The sequence below is a fragment of the Leuciscus leuciscus genome, assembly GCF_965113295.1.
Source record: "Leuciscus leuciscus genome assembly, chromosome: 16".
Taxonomy (NCBI): Eukaryota; Metazoa; Chordata; class Actinopteri; order Cypriniformes; family Leuciscidae; genus Leuciscus; species Leuciscus leuciscus.
In genome coordinates, this window is record NC_138740.1 from 494,454 (window position 1) to 515,000 (window position 20,547).

The window sequence follows — 20,547 nt, forward strand, 5'->3', positions numbered from 1 at the left end:
AGTGCAGAACAGCGGAGTGTGTGTGTGGACAGAAGTGCAGAACAGCGGAGTGTGTGTGTGGACAGAAGTGCAGAACAGCGGAGTGTGTGTGTGGACAGAAGTGCAGAACAGCGGAGTGTGTGTGAGTGTGTGTGTGGACACAAGTGCAGAACAGCGGAGTGTGTGTGTGGACACAAGTGCAGAACAGCGGAGTGTGTGTGTGGACAGAAGTGCAGAACAGCGGAGTGTGTGTGTGGACAGAAGTGCAGAACAGCGGAGTGTGTGTGTGGACAGAAGTGCAGAACAGCGGAGTGTGTGTGTGGACACAAGTGCAGAACAGCGGAGTGTGTGTGTGGACACAAGTGCAGAACAGCGGAGTGTGTGTGGACAGAAGTGCAGAACAGCGGAGTGTGTGTGTGGACAGAAGTGCAGAACAGCGGAGTGTGTGTGTGGACAGAAGTGCAGAACAGCGGAGTGTGTGTGTGGACAGAAGTGCAGAACAGCGGAGTGTGTGTGTGGACACAAGTGCAGAACAGCGGAGTGTGTGTGTGGACAGAAGTGCAGAACAGTGGAGTGTGTGTGGACAGAAGTGCAGAACAGCGGAGTGTGTGTGTGGACAGAAGTGCAGAACAGCGGAGTGTGTGTGTGGACAGAAGTGCAGAACAGCGGAGTGTGTGTGTGGACAGAAGTGCAGAACAGCGGAGTGTGTGTGTGGACAGAAGTGCAGAACAGCGGAGTGTGTGTGTGGACAGAAGTGCAGAACAGCGGAGTGTGTGTGAGTGTGTGTGTGGACACAAGTGCAGAACAGCGGAGTGTGTGTGAGTGTGTGTGTGGACACAAGTGCAGAACAGCGGAGTGTGTGTGTGGACACAAGTGCAGAACAGCGGAGTGTGTGTGAGTGTGTGTGTGGACACAAGTGCAGAACAGCGGAGTGTGTGTGTGGACACAAGTGCAGAACAGCGGAGTGTGTGTGTGGACAGAAGTGCAGAACAGCGGAGTGTGTGTGGACAGAAGTGCAGAACAGCGGAGTGTGTGTGTGGACAGAAGTGCAGAACAGCGGAGTGTGTGTGTGGACAGAAGTGCAGAACAGCGGAGTGTGTGTGTGGATACAAGTGCAGAACAGCGGAGTGTGTGTGTGGACAGAAGTGCAGAACAGCGGAGTGTGTGTGGACAGAAGTGCAGAACAGCGGAGTGTGTGTGGACTAGGGATGTCAATTTTCACAAAATCCCATGATCGATCGTCGTTTAAATTAACGATCAATTAATCGATTAATCGTTAGCCTTAATACTGCGATATGCGTCTACTGCAGTGGCTATGACAGCATGACAGGGTCTGCAAATGCTGCTCAAAACGCTATGTTCCTCACCAAATCAATTAGAATGGTTTTAAATATAAATAAAGGGCTAGTAGGATTGTAAAATGTTTCGATGTGATTGATAATTAAATTAATTATTTAATAATCAAATATAACTACTAATACAACGTGTCACCAACGCCGCCTCATATGCGCTTAGACTGTGTGACTGTTGTGGACGCGCTCTTCCTGGAACAACTGCACGCGCTGAATGAATCTGCTACCGTTAAACTGGAGCACTTTGCTAGCACGTTATTTATCTAAAAGAAACGCATCCTATATGAGATTAATCAGATATATTCAAAATAAACATAATATTACAAATTGTATCTGCACAAAATGACGCAAATTCATGCACAAGTGAACTTGAACTAAGTTACGTGCCATTCATTCAGAACTACTCATGTTGTGGACGCGCTCTTCCTGGAGCAACGCGACACGGCAACTAAACCCAAATAATTCACAATGTTGTATTACAATATTGTTCTCTTTATAATGTTATGTGATATTACAGTCCCAATAGTCATTATTAGTCGTGCACTGCCGTTTGAGCTGCGCGCGCTGAAGCTGACGCTTTACTACAGAGTTAATTCTTAACCAAATGCATCCAATATGAGATAAATCAGATATAGATAGGCATACACAAAATAAACAGTATTACAACTTACATTTGCACAAAACAAAAGGCTGCGAATGCACACGCAAACTTATAGTCATGATGAAGATGTAAAATGGTCCCAAACAACTCCGGCGCGCTCGCTTTACATGTTTCGCGGTTGAGCAGCGCGCACACGCATGAAGACCTGCTTAATCGATGATCGATAAGTTGTATCGATTAAATGTATTATCGACAATTAATCGATCGTCGATTAATCGTTGACATCCCTAGTGTGGACAGAAGTGCATGCCTGAGCTTGTGTTTTGACATTGTGGAAAATAGAATAATAGAAACAAAATGTATTAAGCTTTTTACCCGTTATTATCAATCTAAATTAATCTAGTTTTTAATTTAACTTAATTTCGTTTTTCTTTATTTAAATTTCGTTTTTCTTTATTTAAATTTCGTTTTTCTTTATTTAAATTTAATTTTTTCTTTATTTAAATTTAGTTTTTTCTTTATTTAAATTTAGTTTTTTCTTTATTTAAATCTACCCTTTACTGTGTCAGTAATTTGTTAGTCAGAAAAATATTAGACTACCTTAAAAGTATTGCTTAAGTTAACAGACCTGTGTGTGTGTGTGTGTGTGTGTGTGTGTGTGTGTGTGTTTTATATCACTAGTGCAGTGTCGGTTCTCAGAGCATAAGCCCTGCCGGCGTGAGGTGCGCCGCTTCCCGCTCGCGCTGTTCTGTAGTTTACTAAAAGTTTATTAACTCTGAATGTGTCGCGTCTCGCGTGTCCATCTATATTGCACCAAATGTGACACTGCACTCCCAGTGAAGTCGATTGGATGAACGGTTCTCGAAATAATCAAAATGCAAACGGATATACCGACACATAGAGATTCCTGCCTTTATCAGAGAGAAGAATATGTTCAGCACCCTCTCTCCGAAGCTTCGAATATTCCATGTTCATTACTACCGAAGCTTCGAAGCTCAAAAAATGGTATTCGGACCAGCCCTAGACTGAACATACTTCATCTAGACCGCGTTGTTCTGATTCTGCTGTCAGTGTTTACAAGGGTCGGTGAGGATGTGTCGGTGAGAGTCAGCTGAATCATGAGCTCTGGCTGTACAGTGTCTGTGTGTGATGATTGCCTGATTATTAGCTGTTGATCTGTCTACTGTGTTCAGGCCGGAGTGTACTGGCGTCCCATCAGGCGTACAGTCCTCCACCAGCCCTGAGAACAACACCGTCACTCGCCGAGAGCACACTGTGTGTGTGTGTGTGTGTGTGTGTGCCAGAGTAACTAAAGAGAAATATAGTCGTCAACATTTGAAGTGGATCAAAAGAGTTCATCAAAGTTGTCCTCAGACAAGAACGGGTATTGTTCAAAATACATGTTTTTGATCCACTTCAGATGTGGACGACTGTAGATCGTGATGCTGCAGATTATTTAAAGGGGACACAGTTTCTCCGTGTGTAAATGCTATAATCAGGTCCTGGTGCTTCTACCGACACAGAAAACGTGTAAAGTGAAACCCAGTAACTGTGTTCTGGTCAGTCTTTCTCTGAGAGCATGTTATAAAATATGAAGAGGATCTTATTATAATATTACCGGCCCTTAATCTGCACATTTACACACACCAGCCGACATTTGGTTCCACACGCGACAACAGAGACCAGTTCTAACGCAATGATAAAGATCCAGCAAAGCCTGAAACTGTTGTGTGGTTGAGCACAGACGAGCACTGAACACTATTGACCAGAACATGTCAACGCTGTCTTATAAACACCTCAGGAACTGGACACTTGTGGAGAAGTTAAACATGATGATGAGATGATCAGTGTAACTCCACAACAACTACAGACATGTCTCCAGTCTCCACTAACATTCAGAAACTCTTTCTGAGTCTCTCTGTAAGGCTGCACTCGCTCCTGGTTATTCTGGGATTCTGGATGAGTGAGACTGGCCTGTTCTGTTATTGCCGGAGTTTCTGAAGCTCGTGTAAAGACTCCGCCCTCTTCTGAACAGAGGCGGAGCTAAAGCTCATTTGCATTTAAAGGGACACACACAAAAAGGGGCAAATTTGACAAGCAATAATAAATGATCTGGTACTTTGAGCTGAAATCTCACACACACATTCTGGGGACACCAGAGATTACATCTGGTGAAGAGGGGCGTAATGTGTCACTGTATGTTGTGATGCGCTGTGTGTTTCAGGTGTGTGTTCAAGGGCTGATTGTGTGTCTGAGAGCGCCTGGGGTTACAGTTAACCCTCTGGGGTCTGAGCTGTTTTCTGGGCCCTGGAGGTGTTCTGACATGCTCTGACATTTGTGTTTTTTTCTGTTACTAGTGACATTTTCATGGCTAAAGTCTAATTACACTAGCCTGGGAAAACCCAGACTACTTCCGGCGAATTTTAATTCTCTCTCCAGGATAGTCTGGAGAAGAGCCCATTCAAACTCATTTCTGTGCCGCCGAAATCGCGGCACCAATCAGAAACGTTTGGGGAGGGATTTACATGATGACGACAGCGCAGCGACGCTGACGGAGATTTCATTACAAAGATGGATGCCGCCGTGGAACATCACTCGTTCGAATCATAGACAGTATATAAACGAATCAGTTATCGCGTCTGTTTTGAGCGATTTAAACTTACCGTTTTCGTTAAAACCGGAGCAAAGAACAACACTCGAAGCATACGTCATCTCCTTCATCGATCTGATTGGTTTTATGACTATCCAATTGCGGCCAGAGGAATTTGAGCTACGTCGGTTGGTGACGCCCCTTTGGAAATGATTTGTCTACATAGCTTCCCCAGACCCTATACTCAGTTTCAACTGAGAAGGGTCTGGTTTTAACCAGGCTATAATTACACTGTATTCAGCACAAACTCTGCTACAATAATATATCAGCAGCATGTATGTAAAAGTTTGTAGTTTTGAGATAATGACATTTTTGCGTGGTTTGTAAAAATACAAAAAAAAATTCTCACTGAAATAAGGCCATGAAACCCATACTGATTATTTCTTCACAAGACTTTTGAAAATTGTTTGACGTAGCCTAGAATATTTGCTCCAAAACTATGTGAAAATCACCCTGACTGCTCATTCAGATAAGACAATATATTGATTTAAAATTTTTACGACGTGTTTTGTGTGAGAAAGCTTTATGCGGGAGCTCATTAATATGTAAGCTTTTCACACCTGAGAAAGACAAAGACACTCCCCTAACTGCCCTATTAGGAGCGATCAGGCCCTGTCATTCAGAGCAACCTTGCACAAAGAATGAGGAGATTTAAAAAAGAATGGCTTTTAGATTGTTTGGATTTATTTACAACACAACATAATCCAAAAATACACAACAAATGACAAAAGAGCACATTGAAAACAATGATCCAAAGACAGAGACCTTTGTGCCATTCCTAAAAACATTGTACATACCTTTCATTTCCAAGGTGTTTGATTTTCACTTTACCATTCATATACAGAGACTCATGTGAATGTTGAAGTCAGCAGGACTCGGTTGCATCAGGGCCCTGTAAAAAAAAAAAAAAGTGAACATACTGATATCAAGAGAAACTATAGGGCTGCACGATTTTGGGAATAGATTTTAGATTTTTCTGGTTAAAATTTCTTTTTAAAATTCACAGAATACACACACACACACATGTTTCCAACAATATATAATGAACACCAGGTTTGTTGTGCCTTGTAGGCATAGGCTACGCAGTGCTGCATAAAATAATATCAATAAATTAAATCTTCCAAAAGATTTCAAGAACAACTACGCTAGAGAAAAATATATTGATTATCATATGTTACTTCAAATGTTTCCATTTGTTATGATGATATGAAATGAGATAATAGTAAAAACATAAAGCCTAATGTTTGGTGCATTTTTCCTTTCAAACGCAATCGCGCTCCAAAATATGATACATTCAAACGCACAGCGCGCTCCAAAATATGATACATTCAAACGGGATCGCGCTCCAAAATATGATACATTCAAACGCACAGCGCGCTCCAAAATATGATACATTCAAACCCACAGCGCGCTCCAAAATATGATACATTCAAACGCCATCGGGGTCCAAAATATTAAACATTATGGTTATACATATCTATGTTTGAGCAGATATCCACAAACAGTATTTAACAGTAAACACGGGTCTAAATAGTATAATATTCACCATATATCTAGCAACAGTTCAACTGCAATGTGAAGTTTATGCAACAATACCATAAACTAATAAGTAAGAATTTCTTACCTTACATCTTTCTTGTCTTCAAATCGCGTTCTTCTTCTTCTGTATAAATCCAATGTAAGCTCACAGCGCGTCTTCCAAACTCGACGAAAAGCAGAGACTTGTGAAGTGTTTTGGTGTTTTGGTGTTTGAGGTAACGAGGGCGTTCGCGTCCCATGTGGACGATTTGCATGTGAATCTCTTTTGCGCAAGTGGGCGTGGTCGAATTTAAAAAAATAATTAGCAAGCGTTTGAGATACTGGACATCCTGTTGGTTTTATACAAATTACTTAAACAGAGAATATTTGTTTTCAGTTTGAATCCGATCATTTAAAAGTACACACTTAAATGTTTATAAAGGTATAAGGCTCATAAATGTGTGACAAGTATTCGCTGAGTTTTGTTTCAGTTTATAGACGTGCTCAAGAAAAAAAAGTTCACCGCGACGGAGAGGCAGAACGCACACCCTGTTTATTTTCTTTATTTTACAAAAGCACAATGTTTTGATTTGATTGTAAGTGGACACATACAAAAGTAGAAATATCACAGATTATTTTTTTATATTTCTTTTTTCTGTATAACCATAAATGACGGAGTAATTTAAGTTTATTGTACTAATATGTGAAGAAAATCCAGCAAAACGCGGGGGCGCGTTTGCCGACCTCAGAGGGTTAATGCAGTGAACTCCCTCTCTGCCGTGCTGCGGGTTAATGAAGAGTGTGTGTGTGTGTGTTGCTCCAGCAGGACTCTATCAGACTCAGCCTGCGCAGATGATCCGACCACCGGCCTCCTCGTACCCGGCTCTCCAGCCGGCCTATCCCAGTCCCTCAGCTCCAGCTCTCTACACACAGGTACCAGTCACACACACACACACACACACACACACACACACACACACACACACACACACACACACACACACAGACACACAGATCTACCCCACTCCCTCAACTCCAGCTCTACACACAGGTTCCAGTCTCACACACACACACTGATCACACCAGTGCCGTTCTGAAGCACAGTCACACCTGCCAACCACATGCATTTCGACCTCAACGTACGCTGGTATGATTTGTCACTCTAAACTACGCTAGAACCTGCTGATGGCTCTGTGCACGCGCAGTCCTCGAATCAAGCAACAGCAGAAGAAGAGTTCCACCAATCATAGCGCTGGGTTGACGAATGCGTAAGGCCTTTCAGTAAAAAGAGACTGTAATCCGAAGCTGGGATTCTGGATGAGTGAGATTCACCTGTTTTGCCGGAGTCTCTGAAGCTCGTGTAAAGGATCTGAATGGAGGCCGGGAAAAGCAGCTCATTTGCATTTAGAGAGGCACACACACAAGTACGGCGTATTTTTGCTCACACCCAAAAAGGGGCAAATTTGACAAGCCATAATAAATGATCTGAGGGAATTTTGAGCTGAAATCTCACTGATACATTCTGGGGACACCAGAGATTTATATCACGTCTGGTGAAACGGGGCGTAATATGTCACGTTTAAGGCTGTGTCCCATCCTGTTCTCCATCAGGTCCAGCCGTCGGGCAGCGCAGCTCAGCTCAGTCCGTCTCTGGCAGCGATGAGTCTGCAGTCCCAGACGCCAGAAGCCCTTCGTGTGGTGAACCTCCTTCAGGAGCGCAACATCCTTCCCTCGGGAGCCGTGACTCCGCCCACTCCCTGCCTCCCACAGGACCTGCAGAAGATCAACTGCTGCCCAGAGTCAGTGTGTGTGTGTGTGTGTGTGTGTGTGTGTGTGTGTGTGTGTGTGTGTGTGTGTGTCTGTCTGTCTGTCTGTGTGTGTGTCTGTGTGTCTGTGCGTGTGTTCTGCCCTCCGCTCACTGCATGTTTCGTCCTCAGGGTCTTCCGCTGTACTCTGACCAGCATCCCTCAGACACAGGCTCTGCTGAACAAAGCCAAGCTTCCCCTCGGCCTCCTGCTGCACCCCTTCAAGGATCTCTCCGTAAGTCTCTGATCCTCCACACCTGACCTCTGACCCTGTCCACACCTGACCTCCGACCCTCCAGACCTGAACCCTGACCCTCCAGACCTGACCTCTGACCCTCTACACCTGACCTCTGACCCTGACCTCCAGACCTGACCTATGACCCTCCACACCTGACCTCTGACCCTCTACACCTGACCTCTGAGCCTGTCCACACCTGACCTCCGACCCTCCAGACCTGACCCCTGACCCTCCACACCTGACCTCTGACCCTCCACACCTGACCTCTGACCCTCTACACCTGACCTCTGACCCTGTCCACACCTGACCTCCGACCCTCCAGACCTGACCCTCCAGACCTGACCTCTGACCCTCTACACCTGACCTCTGACCCTGTCCACACCTGACCTCCGACCCTCCAGACCTGACCTCTGACCCTCCACACCTGACCTGACCCTCTACACCTGACCTGACCCTCTACACCTGACCTAACCCTGTCCACACCTGACATCCGACCCTCCACACCTGACCTCTGACCCTCCATACCTGACCTCTGACCCTCCACACCTGACCTCTGATCCTCCACACCTGACCTCTGACCCTGTCCACACCTGACCTCTGACCCTCCACACCTGACCTGACCCTCCACACCTGACCTCTGACCCTGTCTACACCTGACCTCTGACCCTGTCCACACCTGACCTCCGACCCTCCACACCTGACCTCTGACCCTCCAGACCTGACCTCTGACCCTCCACACCTGACCTCTGACCCTGTCCACACCTGACCTCCGACCCTCTACACCTGACCTCTGACCCTGTCCACACCTGACCTCCGACCCTCCAGACCTGACCTCTGACCCTCCACACCTGACCTCTGACCCTGTCCACACCTGACCTCCGACCCTCCAGACCTGACCCCTGACCCTCCAGACCTGACCTCTGACCCTCTACACCTGACCTCTGACCCTCCACACCTGACCTCTGACCCTCCACACCTGACCTGACCCTCTACACCTGACCTCTGACCCTCCACACCTGACCTGACCCTCTACACCTGACCTCTGACCCTGTCCACACCTGACCTCCTAACCTCTACACCTGACCTCTGACCCTGTCCACACCTGACCTCTGACCCTCCAGACCTGACCTAAACATAACCAGACCGTTTTATGTGTGTAGGGCTGTTCATGACATGTTTGTTGTGTCTCCAGCAACTCCCGGTGGTGACCTCCAGTAACATTGTGCGCTGCCGCTCCTGCCGGACGTACATCAACCCGTTCGTGACCTTCGTGGACGCCAGGAGATGGAAGTGTAATCTGTGTCACAGAGTGAACGATGGTGAGCGCTGCACACACTCCTCTGCCGTCACGAGTCGCTGCGCACTGATGAGAGCGTTTCTGAATGTGTGTTTCATCAGTTCCAGAGGAGTTCATGTATAATCCGGTCAGCAGGTCGTACGGGGCGCCTCACAAGAGACCCGAGGTCCAGAACGCCACCATTGAGTTCATCGCCCCGTCAGAATACATGGTACAGCTGAATCACCTGATGATGTCACTCCTGAATCTCTGAGAAACCCCTGACGAGCAGCCAACAGCTGTAACATCATACTACAGTATACACATCTACACTACCACTCAGAGGTTCTGGAGCGATACCATTCAAAACCTTCGACTGGTAGTGTGTATGTGCAGATGTCTCCCGTTCATCTATATGATGTGTGTGTGTGTGTGTGTGTGTCCTCAGCTCAGGCCGCCTCAGCCCGCTGTCTACCTGTTCGTCCTCGACGTGTCCCACAATGCCGTGGAGACTGGGTATCTGGATGTCGTCTGTCAGTCGCTTCTAGACAACCTTGACTCGTAAGTGAGCGTCATCGAGCCGCTGTCCAAGCGCATGAAAAGCTAAATGCACATTTATTTCTTTAATATTAGCAAAATTCTAATTCCATTTGAATTCTAAAGGTAATTCTTAATGTTAAGAGGAAAAAAGTACTGTGTTGTCTCCTGTGCCCAGAAGAGTGTGTCGTTGCATGGGTTCTCGTCAGCAGGAAGAACCTTTTCCCGCCATTTTTCACATTAACAACACAATCCAGCGCTGTACACTGGATAAGCACACAGAAACACACATCATGTCTCACGCCTCTTGACACCAAAAATTGTTCAAGCTCTCTGCTGAACCCGCTGACCAGTGTGTCTCGTGTGTGTTTCACCAGCTGACCAGTGTGTCACGTGTGTGTTGAACCCGCTGACCAGTGTGTCACGTGTGTGTTGAACCCGCTGACCAGTGTGTCACGTGTGTGTTGAACCCGCTGACCAGTGTGTCACGTGTGTGTGTTGAACCCGCTGACCAGTGTGTCCCATGTGTGTTGAACCCGCTGACCAGTGTGTCACGTGTGTGTTGAACCCGCTGACCAGTGTGTCACGTGTGTGTTGAACCCGCTGACCAGTGTGTCACGTGTGTGTTGAACCCGCTGACCAGTGTGTCCCGTGTGTGTGTTGAACCCGCTGACCAGTGTGTCCCGTGTGTGTGTTGAACCCGCTGACCAGTGTGTCCCATGTGTGTTGAACCCGCTGACCAGTGTGTCACGTGTGTGTTGAACCCGCTGACCAGTGTGTCACGTGTGTGTTGAACCCGCTGACCAGTGTGTCCCGTGTGTGTGTTGAACCCGCTGACCAGTGTGTCACGTGTGTGTGTTGAACCCGCTGACCAGTGTGTCACGTGTGTGTTTCCCCTGAAGGCTCCCCGGAGACTCCCGCACGAAGATCGGCTTCATCACGTTTGACAGCACCATCCACTTCTACAACCTGCAGGAAGGGCTTTCGCAGCCGCAGATGCTCATCGTGTCAGACATCGACGGTAAGATTTCCCATCAGCAAACTCCGATGATGTTCAGATGATGTTCAGATGATGTTCAGGAGTGACACAGGTTTGTTCCTCCTCAGATGTGTTCCTGCCGACTCCGGACAGCCTGCTAGTCAACCTGAGCGAGTGCAAGGAGGTGAGCGAGCGCTCGGGTTTATCCTATTCAGCTCAATATATTTGTTTCCTTTTGTTTCCAATTTTAATTAACTTTAACGTTATTCTCATCTGAAATGATAAATAATTTATTTCTGTATAAAATAATACTACCATTAAAAACACATTTGATTATCTTTTTTAATCAGTGTAGAATGTGTAACTTCAAAATAAACAGATCAGTGCTCTGTGTTAGGACAAGAAATGAAAACCAATGCAATATGATGAATGTCCAAAAGATGAGATCATTTTTGCTTTTAAACAGCGTGTGTGTGTGTGTGATTTTTGGTTGGGTGACAGTTGTAGGTTACAGTTTGACAAAAGCACAATGTTGTGTTTTACACAAATATAAGTAGGCTAAACACTTTTGAAGTTTTAATGATGTCCTGTATGAACAAAAAATGACGGAGTATGTTTTTATGTTTCCACTGTTCGATCGCGCCCGTGCCTCCCTCTCTCTCTCTCTCTCTCTCTGACACACACACACACACACACACACATTCCAGCATTGCAATCTTGACATCGCAGCCTGTTCATTTTGCTGCGTTCACACCAAACGCGAATAGAGCGTCAAATTCGTGTCTATCGCGTCTAGTTCGATGCTTGAACAGTTTGAATCCATTCGCGATATAGACGTGCGTTCAGAGCTAAGGCGGGGCTACAGATTAGATGTCCCTAAAGCATCGGTTCCCAACAGGGGGGTCGCGGCCCACAAGGGGGCCTCAGCGAGCTCTGTGGGGGGTCGCGTCATATTTTGAAAAGTTTTGAGCAATTTGCATTAAATAAAAGTGCTTAACTTTTTTCTGTTCAAAATGTATATAATGAGCGAGTTCATCATGAATCCATTTTCCAAACCGTGTTTTTGTCTTATCCTGAATCACTATGGTACACCTATAATAAGTGATTACATTGGGACTATTTTACCCTGGTTCGGATCGCTGCCGCTGCGGAGTAGCCCAGTACCTGCGTGACTCGTCATAGACCCACACAGAGAGAGAAGTAGTTCCGGCTACAATGTTCTTCCGAAAGACGCATTATTCTGTTAATAAACGCATGTTTATTATCGCTCGCTATAGCGCCAAAAGCCTAAAAAATAAAGCCTCACATTGATAAAGCCTCACAAATAACATGCAAGTATTGAGGCCCCAGACCGAAGTCATTTAGTAATAGCCTATATTCATTCTTTTTTTTACCTACACACAAGTGTGAATACTGATATTTTTGTTATTGCATTTAAAATAGGGCAAATTTATAGGCTACTCCTAGGCTTACGTTTTTAAATTACAAAGGGCCTAATAATGTTTTTGTTATTGTATTTTCAATATTATAGGCTATTATTTGTGCATAAACATATCTGGTTATAGTAAACATACCGTTTGTTTGAAAACAACATATTTTGTCATCCTTGCTGCAAGCTTACAAGAGCGAAAATATCATTAAATGTGAAGGGGGGCCCTAAAATATTTTCTTGGGAAAAAGGGGGTCTCAGACAAAAAAAGGTTGGGAACCACTGCCCTAAAGAACCCGCATATGTCTATGCGCGTATCGAACAGTAGTTCTGCATTACATTAATTAATGTGCACGCGAGTTTTATTTATTTTTACACCGTGTATTCTCTGTGTAAATCCATGCACCGAACGTACGTTCAATACGAATACACGTACCGTTCCTCCCCTAATAGGTATCGGATCATAGGTATCGGATATATTTTTTTCTCCCCTCCGATATCCGATCTAGCGTTCTGGGCCAGTATCACTCAATAATAATGTTGACTGTATTGGTGTGTAGTTTATGGTGGTGTGGTGCTGGAGACCGCTTGGAAAAGGTGTACGAACCCTGCACAATACACACCGTTTCACAGCAGCTTTACAGGAGATGTCCACATTACAGCTTACATCGATCTGGTATCAGAGGCTAAACCCCTGAGTTATGGACTTCAGAAATGTACATGTACAGATCACACAGTTAGCTAAACATGTATTCATTTAAACAATAATAATTCAAGGTAGAAACAATGAGCTCACTGAAGTAATGAATACATGCGTGTTAACAAACGACGTGCCTCAGCGATTGGATGAGGTGAAGCGTGTGCGCGCGTGTGTGTGTGTGTGTGTGTGTGTGTGTTACAGCTGGTCCAGAACCTGCTGACGGGTCTGCCGCAGATGTTCAGCGCATGTGTGTGTGTGTGTGTGTTACAGCTGGTCCAGGACTTGCTGATGGGTTTGCTTCAGATGTTCAGCGTGTGTGTGTGTGTGTGTGTGTGTTGCAGCTGGTCCAGGACCTGCTGACGGGTTTGCTTCAGATGTTCAGCGTGTGTGTGTGTGTGTGTGTGTGTGTGTGTTGCAGCTGGTCCAGGACCTGCTGACGGGTCTGCCGCAGATGTTCAGCGCGTGTGTGTGTGTGTGTTGCAGCTGGTCCAGGACCTGCTGACGGGTTTGCTTCAGATGTTCAGCGTGTGTGTGTGTGTGTGTGTGTGTGTGTGTGTTACAGCTGGTCCAGGACCTGCTGATGGGTTTGCTTCAGATGTTCAGCGCATGTGTGTGTGTGTGTTGCAGCTGGTCCAGGACCTGCTGACGGGTTTGCTTCAGATGTTCAGCGTGTGTGTGTGTGTTACAGCTGGTCCAGGACCTGCTGACGGGTCTGCCGCAGATGTTCAGCAGGACGATGGAGACTCAGTCTGGTCTGGGTCCGGCTCTCCAGGCCGGGTTTAAGCTTCTGTCTCCCACCGGCGGACGCATCTCAGTCTTCCAGACACAACTGCCCACCGTGGGCATCGGTGCCCTCAAACCCCGAGAGGAGCCCGGCCAGAAGGCACACGCCAAGGTCTCACACACACACACACACACACACACACACACACACACACACACACACACACACACACACACACACACACACACACACACACCACTGTCAGACTGAGTCATTGACTGACTGACTGCTTTAACCCTTGGGTTCAACAGTTGGTTACCCTGGACTCATTTTCAAAAGCTTTGAGTCTTCAGTTTTACAACACACTATTACTGGTGGCACTTTATTTTATTGTCCTCTTCATATTATGTACTTCAGTATTGGTAAAAACTAGGTACTAACCCCAACCCTAACCTTGACCCATGTAGTCCCCTTATATGTTAATGCAACTCTGTATTTGACATTTTTGAGTCCTTGAAATGAAAGTGAATACTCTCTCTTTACTCTGGTGAATCTTGTGTTTTTAATGTTTTGCACTACAGGAGGTCCAGCATCTGAATCCTGCCACGGACTTCTATAAGAAGCTGGCTCTGGACTGTTCTGGTCACCATGTGGCGGTGGATCTGTTCCTGCTCAGCGCTCAGTACTGTGATCTGTCCTCTCTAGGTCAGTCTAACCACTGCATACGGTGATGATGATGATGAGGAGTGCTGTGTGGAGTCGCTCGTGTGTGTGTGGACACTCATGTACAGCCCTTTAATAGCTGATCTGATGATTAGTAGTGCAACGGATCACAAAATTCACGGTTCGGATCATTTACGTTTTTTGAGCCACGGATCGGATAATCGGATCAGCAAAAAACCCCAAAAAGTGTTTTTAAAAAAAATATATATATATGGGGGGGGGGGGGGGGGGTACCTTTGCTTTTCATTTCATTTATTACTTAAAGCTTACTTGAAGTTCTTCTATCACATCAAAGACTACTAGCCTAAATGATAGTTTAAACATTATTGAAAACAAGTGAAAAGTAAAATAAGACCAAATACACAAAATACAAGCAGAGATGAATACTAAATAACAAAGTTACAAAGTCCAACAGTGGTTCAGTAGTGTTCAGGCACAGATATACATAATTAGACCTACATTTAAAATAACAATTTGTTCACTGTAGGAATTAAATATAGTTTCATCTTTGTTAACCCTCTGGGGACCAAAAACGCGCCCGCGCGTTTTGCTCGTTTTTTTTTTTTAGCAATGAAAATAAACACTAAATGCTCTGTTAATTTTGATCTTTCATTTTCGTGTAATACATCAATCGATCCTGTTCAGTTTCTATTTTTTTTCTGTATACTCACAATAAAAATAAAGTGTTTTGCTTTTTGACAAATAAAGAAAAATTAACATGATGCGATTTCTGCCTTCTCTCTGTCAGTAAACTCCCGTTTGAAACGCGTTCGAAAATTATCTATAACTCCGCGAAAATTCAGTCAAACAGGCAAACAGACCCACGGGCATAAAGCTTGAGATCGCATCTTTTAAATGAAGTCATTTATATAAAAAACAAATATTCTTAGTTTCTGTAATCTGTATACAAAGAGAGCGACTCCAGTCGACCTCATTACGAGATGATTCACAGTAATGTGACCACTCCCCGGAGAGCGCGTGCTTTTCAAATGCAAATTCCGAGAACCATTTCAGATCTGTGAAACGCCCCCACATCAGCTGTAAACAAAGCGCGTCGCGAGTGAGACATTATAGCCTTTATGGAGAAAAGTTTCCACAGTGCTGATGAGGAGAAATATCTCCTGATATGAGCAGCAGATCGCGCTGAGGAGTGAGGTAGGCTGTTTTCTTTTCTCAAGTGTGGAATAACGTTATGGAATAACGTTAGTGTAGGCCTATGTAAACCGCAAAAAGATGAATCGCATTTCTATAATATGACTCGCGTTTCTGTGAGATGAATGAAGGGTACATATTTGTAAAGAGTGTTTAGCCTAAATATGAATCGCGCGTCTGTGTGTGAAAGAATAAACTGCTTTGCTATAGCCTACTGAGATGAGTAAAATCGACTGGAATATGTTGAAATAAAATGTATTTGTATAAGCAACGTAAATTAACATTTATATGCCCTGATATTTCAATAAAACAACGTTAGTCAGGCGTTAGTCACACTATTTTTGTCAAAAATAAAGTCATAGACTAAGATGTTAGATGTTCCATTGTTGGCTATATTCAAACTAATGAATACATATGATAAAATGTAGGCCTATAATCTTTTTTTCTTTCTTTTTTTTTTTTACAAAGAAAGAGTACACTTGAAATATTGTTGAAATTGTAATTATTGTTGTAATTGTAACATTTTTAATAAAATAGCTAAACATATTTACAAGATAGATGTAAGCGAAATCTTAAATGGTCAATATAAGTATTCTTCTAAATACATTGTCCTTGCATTGTGGCTCAGTCAGTGTCACACCTGAATGAATGGCTATTCAGAGTCATTATGCAGAGTGGGTGGGACATCCCAGGTGTAAACTACTCCTTCACGCCCCCCTCGCATATTGGCTTTCCAAGCAAAACCTGTTTTACACCATTTAAATCAATGTATTTTTTTTTGTGAACGATAAAGCAAGACTATTTTCACATAATTTTGAAGCCAGTACTCAAAGGTACAACATCAATTAGACAAAAGTCTTGTGGACACATATTTAATATGTGTTTTGTGGTCTTAATTCAGCCACTTTCATTTTTATTTTTTCCAATAACCACGCATAAACATTATTCTCTTAAAAATACAAACATCTACATACACATTGCTCGCATATTTTGGTAGCCCTGTTTGTGCTATATAGAGTGATTTTACACCTTTGCCATTAACATGTTTATAAATAACTGAAAAAAGCACAAATTTCAAGGCATGTCAGAACATCTCAAGGGCTCCAAAAACACCTTGGTCCCCAGAGGGTTAAAGCTGTATTTGCGTGTTTTATTAACATTAATGACACAGACGACAGCAGGAATGTTAGGCTGCTGTCCCTTTAAGACCGCACAGACCCATTATACTGACACTCATCCGGTTCTCTTTCAAGCATACGTGTCATTGTCACTCTGGGATACGCCCCTTCCGCGTAGAAGCCCGATTACATTACGCCAGCCCCATTGGCTGGCAGACATGACGCAGTGCAAAGTCTCGCTATGAGGGCAGCACGACAGCTCCTTCCTGTTTATCCAGAGCTCCTGGAGGAGGACAAGCCTGCCCGTGCAGGGAGGATCCGCTCTCGATGTGGAGGGATGGAGAAGGCCTTCTCCCAGTGCCCCCCAGAGAGCCAGTAGTTGCCGTGCACTTGCACCCATGGGTGTGGGTCAGCCAGAGAAGTCATAATGACGGAAGCGTCGTTGTCCGGTTGGGGGGGCATTCACGAGGGCAGGATAGTGAATGGAGGATGGGGATCATCATCTGACCAATCTTCACACAAACTATCTGGAAATGCTGGCCGTGTTTCTGACGCTGAAGCATTTTCTACCTTTTCATCATGGCATCATGTTCTCGTGAGAACACTACAGTTGTGGCTTATATACATCAACAGGGAGGCCTCAGACCACTGCTCCTGCACATGCTGGCACGCAGACTGGTTTAGTGGAGCAATGCCAATCTTTCATCCCTGAGAGCGACGCACGTACTGGCTGTCATGAACCAGAGTGCGGATCTGCTGTCCAGGGGCAGTCCTCGTTACGGGGAGGGGAAATTGAACAGGGAAGTGGTCGAACAGATCTGGGAAATATACGGCAGAGCGACAGTGGACCTGTTCGCCTCTGTTTTTCTCCCTGAAAGATCAGAGCGCGCCTCTGGGGATCGATGCGCTGGCACACGATTGGCCCCGCACTCTCCTTTACGCACTCCCACCGATAGCGTTAATTTCCCCAACACTTACAGAGTGGAGGAGGAGGGACTAAAGCTGATATTAATAGCTCTAGAGCTTCGTCGACTAGGTCTCTCTATGAATGCAAGTGGGGTGTGTTTGAGCGCTGGTGCGCGGCTAAGCTCGAGATTCCCTTCCAGTGTTCAGTGGCGGTCTCTCTATCATTTCTACAGGATTAGATAGACCAAGGGAAAGCGTTTTCAACCATTAAAAAAAAATGTATTTGGCCGCTATATCTGCTTGTCACACAGGTTTAGATTAGAGTTCTCAACGGGCCGTGGCTTTTAAAGCCCGGACCCGATGTAACCCGACACATCAACATGAATTATCTGCCCGAACCCGGCCCGCGGCCCGACGCCGCGTCGGAATTTGTTTTTCTCAAACACGTATTATCATGACCAGCAGACGCGAATTCAAATCAACCTTTAATGTTCACGCCTTTTAACAATACAAACAACTGAAACAATAAACTTTAAATATATAAATAGGCTGTAGTAGCGACGGTGAATTCACCTGCGGCAAGTTTACTTTCCACCAACTCCATCTTCTTCTCCAGGCTAAAGGCGTGCACGCAGCGGCGTCTGCCCCCGCCCCTCTCCATGATGCACGTTGCTCGCAGCAGCCAGACTTTCTTTACGGTGAACAGCAGCGATGATTAATAAATGTTTTTTTTTTGTTTTTTTTATTGAGCGGAAAAGATTAAGCCCGAGGTCCGACCCGACCCGAGTCATTTGCTTATATTTTCGACCCGAACCCGCGGGTCCCGTCGGGTTTGTCGGGCCGACCCGACCCGTTGAGAACTCTAGTTTAGATAATAAAACTGTTAGGAAGCATCCTGTAGTGTGCAGGTTCATGAAGGGGCGCATCACGCTTTCCCCTTCGAGGGGTTTAGCACTGGTACTTGATGCTCTCTCAATGTCCCATTTGAGCCACTGGACAAGATTGATTTAACAATATTGTCGTTTAGGACAGCGCTGCTGTTAGCCTTGGCTTTGGTGAAGCGCGTTGGTGAGAGTCACACACTTTCGGTGCGTTCAGCATGTCTGCAGTTCAGGCCTGGGGGTGCAGGGGTAGTTCTGAAGCCTTATCCTGCATTTATGCCCAAAATGGTTAATTCTATCACTCCGTTTGAGCTAAGAGCTTTCTATCCACCACCTTTTCTTCATCAGAACAGTGAAAGCTAAATGAGTTGTGCCCAGTGCGTGCTTTGCGCATTCACACAGACAGAACCAGAGGGTTCAGGGAGAGTGATCAGCTGTTCAGGTCTTGGGTGAAACCACGTACGGGGAGGCCGATTACTAAGAAGTGTTTGTCACTGGTAGTGTTGCTTTCGTCAACGAAAATTATGACGAAATATTGTCGTCAACGAACCGTTATCACCTGACGAAAACGAGACGAGACGTAAATGCTGGTCATGTGACGATGACTAAAATACATGTATAATGCAATATCGTTGACGAATAAAAACGAGACTAAATGTGGTTTACAAAATAAAAACTATGCTAAAATGTCTCTTCATTTTCGTTGACCAAAACGAGACGAGACGAAATGTTTTAACGTCACGACGAATGAGAGAGTTGTGCGTGAACCCATAGCTTTGTCGGGTTTAAATTCTGGTTTGCGATCTGGTCACCCGATTATCAGCGAATTTAACAATATTACTCCATTAGTTATTCTATTAAAATGTCTCATTGATATATTTGACACATTCATAATCATTACTTTTGCCGGTTCTTTGTGACAGCTGTATGTTATTGGCAGCGTCTCTGGTTACATGAACGCGTCACCGCATCAGCACCAGAACATGGAGATTTTATTTTAGAGAATAATCGCACAACCTATTCGATGTTCTATAATTAAATAAACTAATCGAATATCCAAAAATCGTGACTCATCCCTGCATGGAATCTCTTGTTTCTTTTCCCAAATCTTCACTCACGTCTCACCCATTTTCTAAAGGGATTATAAACGTTTCTTCATTGGCTCGCATTTAATTAGGCCTATTATATTCGTATTATTTACTGTGGTAAAGTAGAAAAACGCTGTAGGACAGATAGCCTACATTTGTACTTGCATGTCAAATTCTTTTTAACACCGTTTGTGCTTGTTATATTAGACAGGGCGCGTCAAGTTTAGTTGTAAAACGCGTTTCACACGCGCGGGTGATTTTTAGTTTCACTTTCTCTGGCAGCGCAATCTCAAATGCGCAAATACACATGCGCTTTTTATTTTTTATTTTTTAAATAACCCCCCCACCACCGCCGGTAGTTGGTCCATTACCGCGGTGGAAAAAAAAACTAAAAAAACTGCCACCGTCACAGCCCTAAATATACTAAATATAATAAGATAACCTTGTTTGAAATTCTATATTGACTGGGTTAAATAGAATTGCATTACTAAAAGAGACTAAAATACAATTTTCATTGACTAAAACTAGACTTAAATGTCATCAGTTTTTGCGACTAAAACTAGACTAAAATGTCATCAGTTTTCGTTGACTAAACCTTGACTAGACTAAAAAGAGTGTGAACGTGACTAAAACTAATAAAAACTAAAACGACAGCTTGACACAAAGACTAGACTAAAACTAAAAAATTAAAACAGGCCGCCAAAAACAACACTAGTCACTGGATAGCGGAGGCGATTTCATAGGCGTATTCCAGTAACACTCAACAAGGGGAATCTCAGCTTCATGGGCTCTCTTTGAAGCAGTCACGGCACAGGATATTTGTGAAGCGGCGAGTTGGTCCTCACCACATACATCTGCAAGGTTCTATAAGCTGGCTGTTACAGCTCAAGC

The 20,547-nt window shown here is 44.7% G+C and overlaps 2 protein-coding genes across 3 annotated transcripts in view; one reads left to right on the top strand and one right to left on the bottom strand.

Annotated features, from left to right (window-relative positions):
* LOC309477573 (uncharacterized protein) overlaps positions 1–20,547 on the bottom strand; it is a gene marked incomplete at its 3' end in the record, with an annotated part of 61,051 nt that overhangs the window by 29,546 nt on the left and 10,958 nt on the right. The gene's annotated exons all lie outside the window — the stretch shown is intronic.
* The window catches only part of sec24a (SEC24 homolog A, COPII coat complex component), a 54,633-nt gene that overhangs the window by 20,031 nt on the left and 14,055 nt on the right, over positions 1–20,547 (top strand). Inside the window, exons 3-12 of one of the 2 annotated variants that reach the window (XM_082141233.1) lie at positions 6,924–7,033; positions 7,712–7,899; positions 8,038–8,140; positions 9,336–9,462; positions 9,542–9,651; positions 9,868–9,980; positions 10,859–10,977; positions 11,064–11,119; positions 13,753–13,959; positions 14,370–14,493. In XM_082141233.1, the coding sequence (XP_081997359.1) occupies positions 6,924–7,033; positions 7,712–7,899; positions 8,038–8,140; positions 9,336–9,462; positions 9,542–9,651; positions 9,868–9,980; positions 10,859–10,977; positions 11,064–11,119; positions 13,753–13,959; positions 14,370–14,493 (1,257 nt within the window). The remainder of the gene's footprint in view (positions 1–6,923; positions 7,034–7,711; positions 7,900–8,037; positions 8,141–9,335; positions 9,463–9,541; positions 9,652–9,867; positions 9,981–10,858; positions 10,978–11,063; positions 11,120–13,752; positions 13,960–14,369; positions 14,494–20,547) is intronic. The other variant, XM_082141234.1, reaches the window with a different exon arrangement.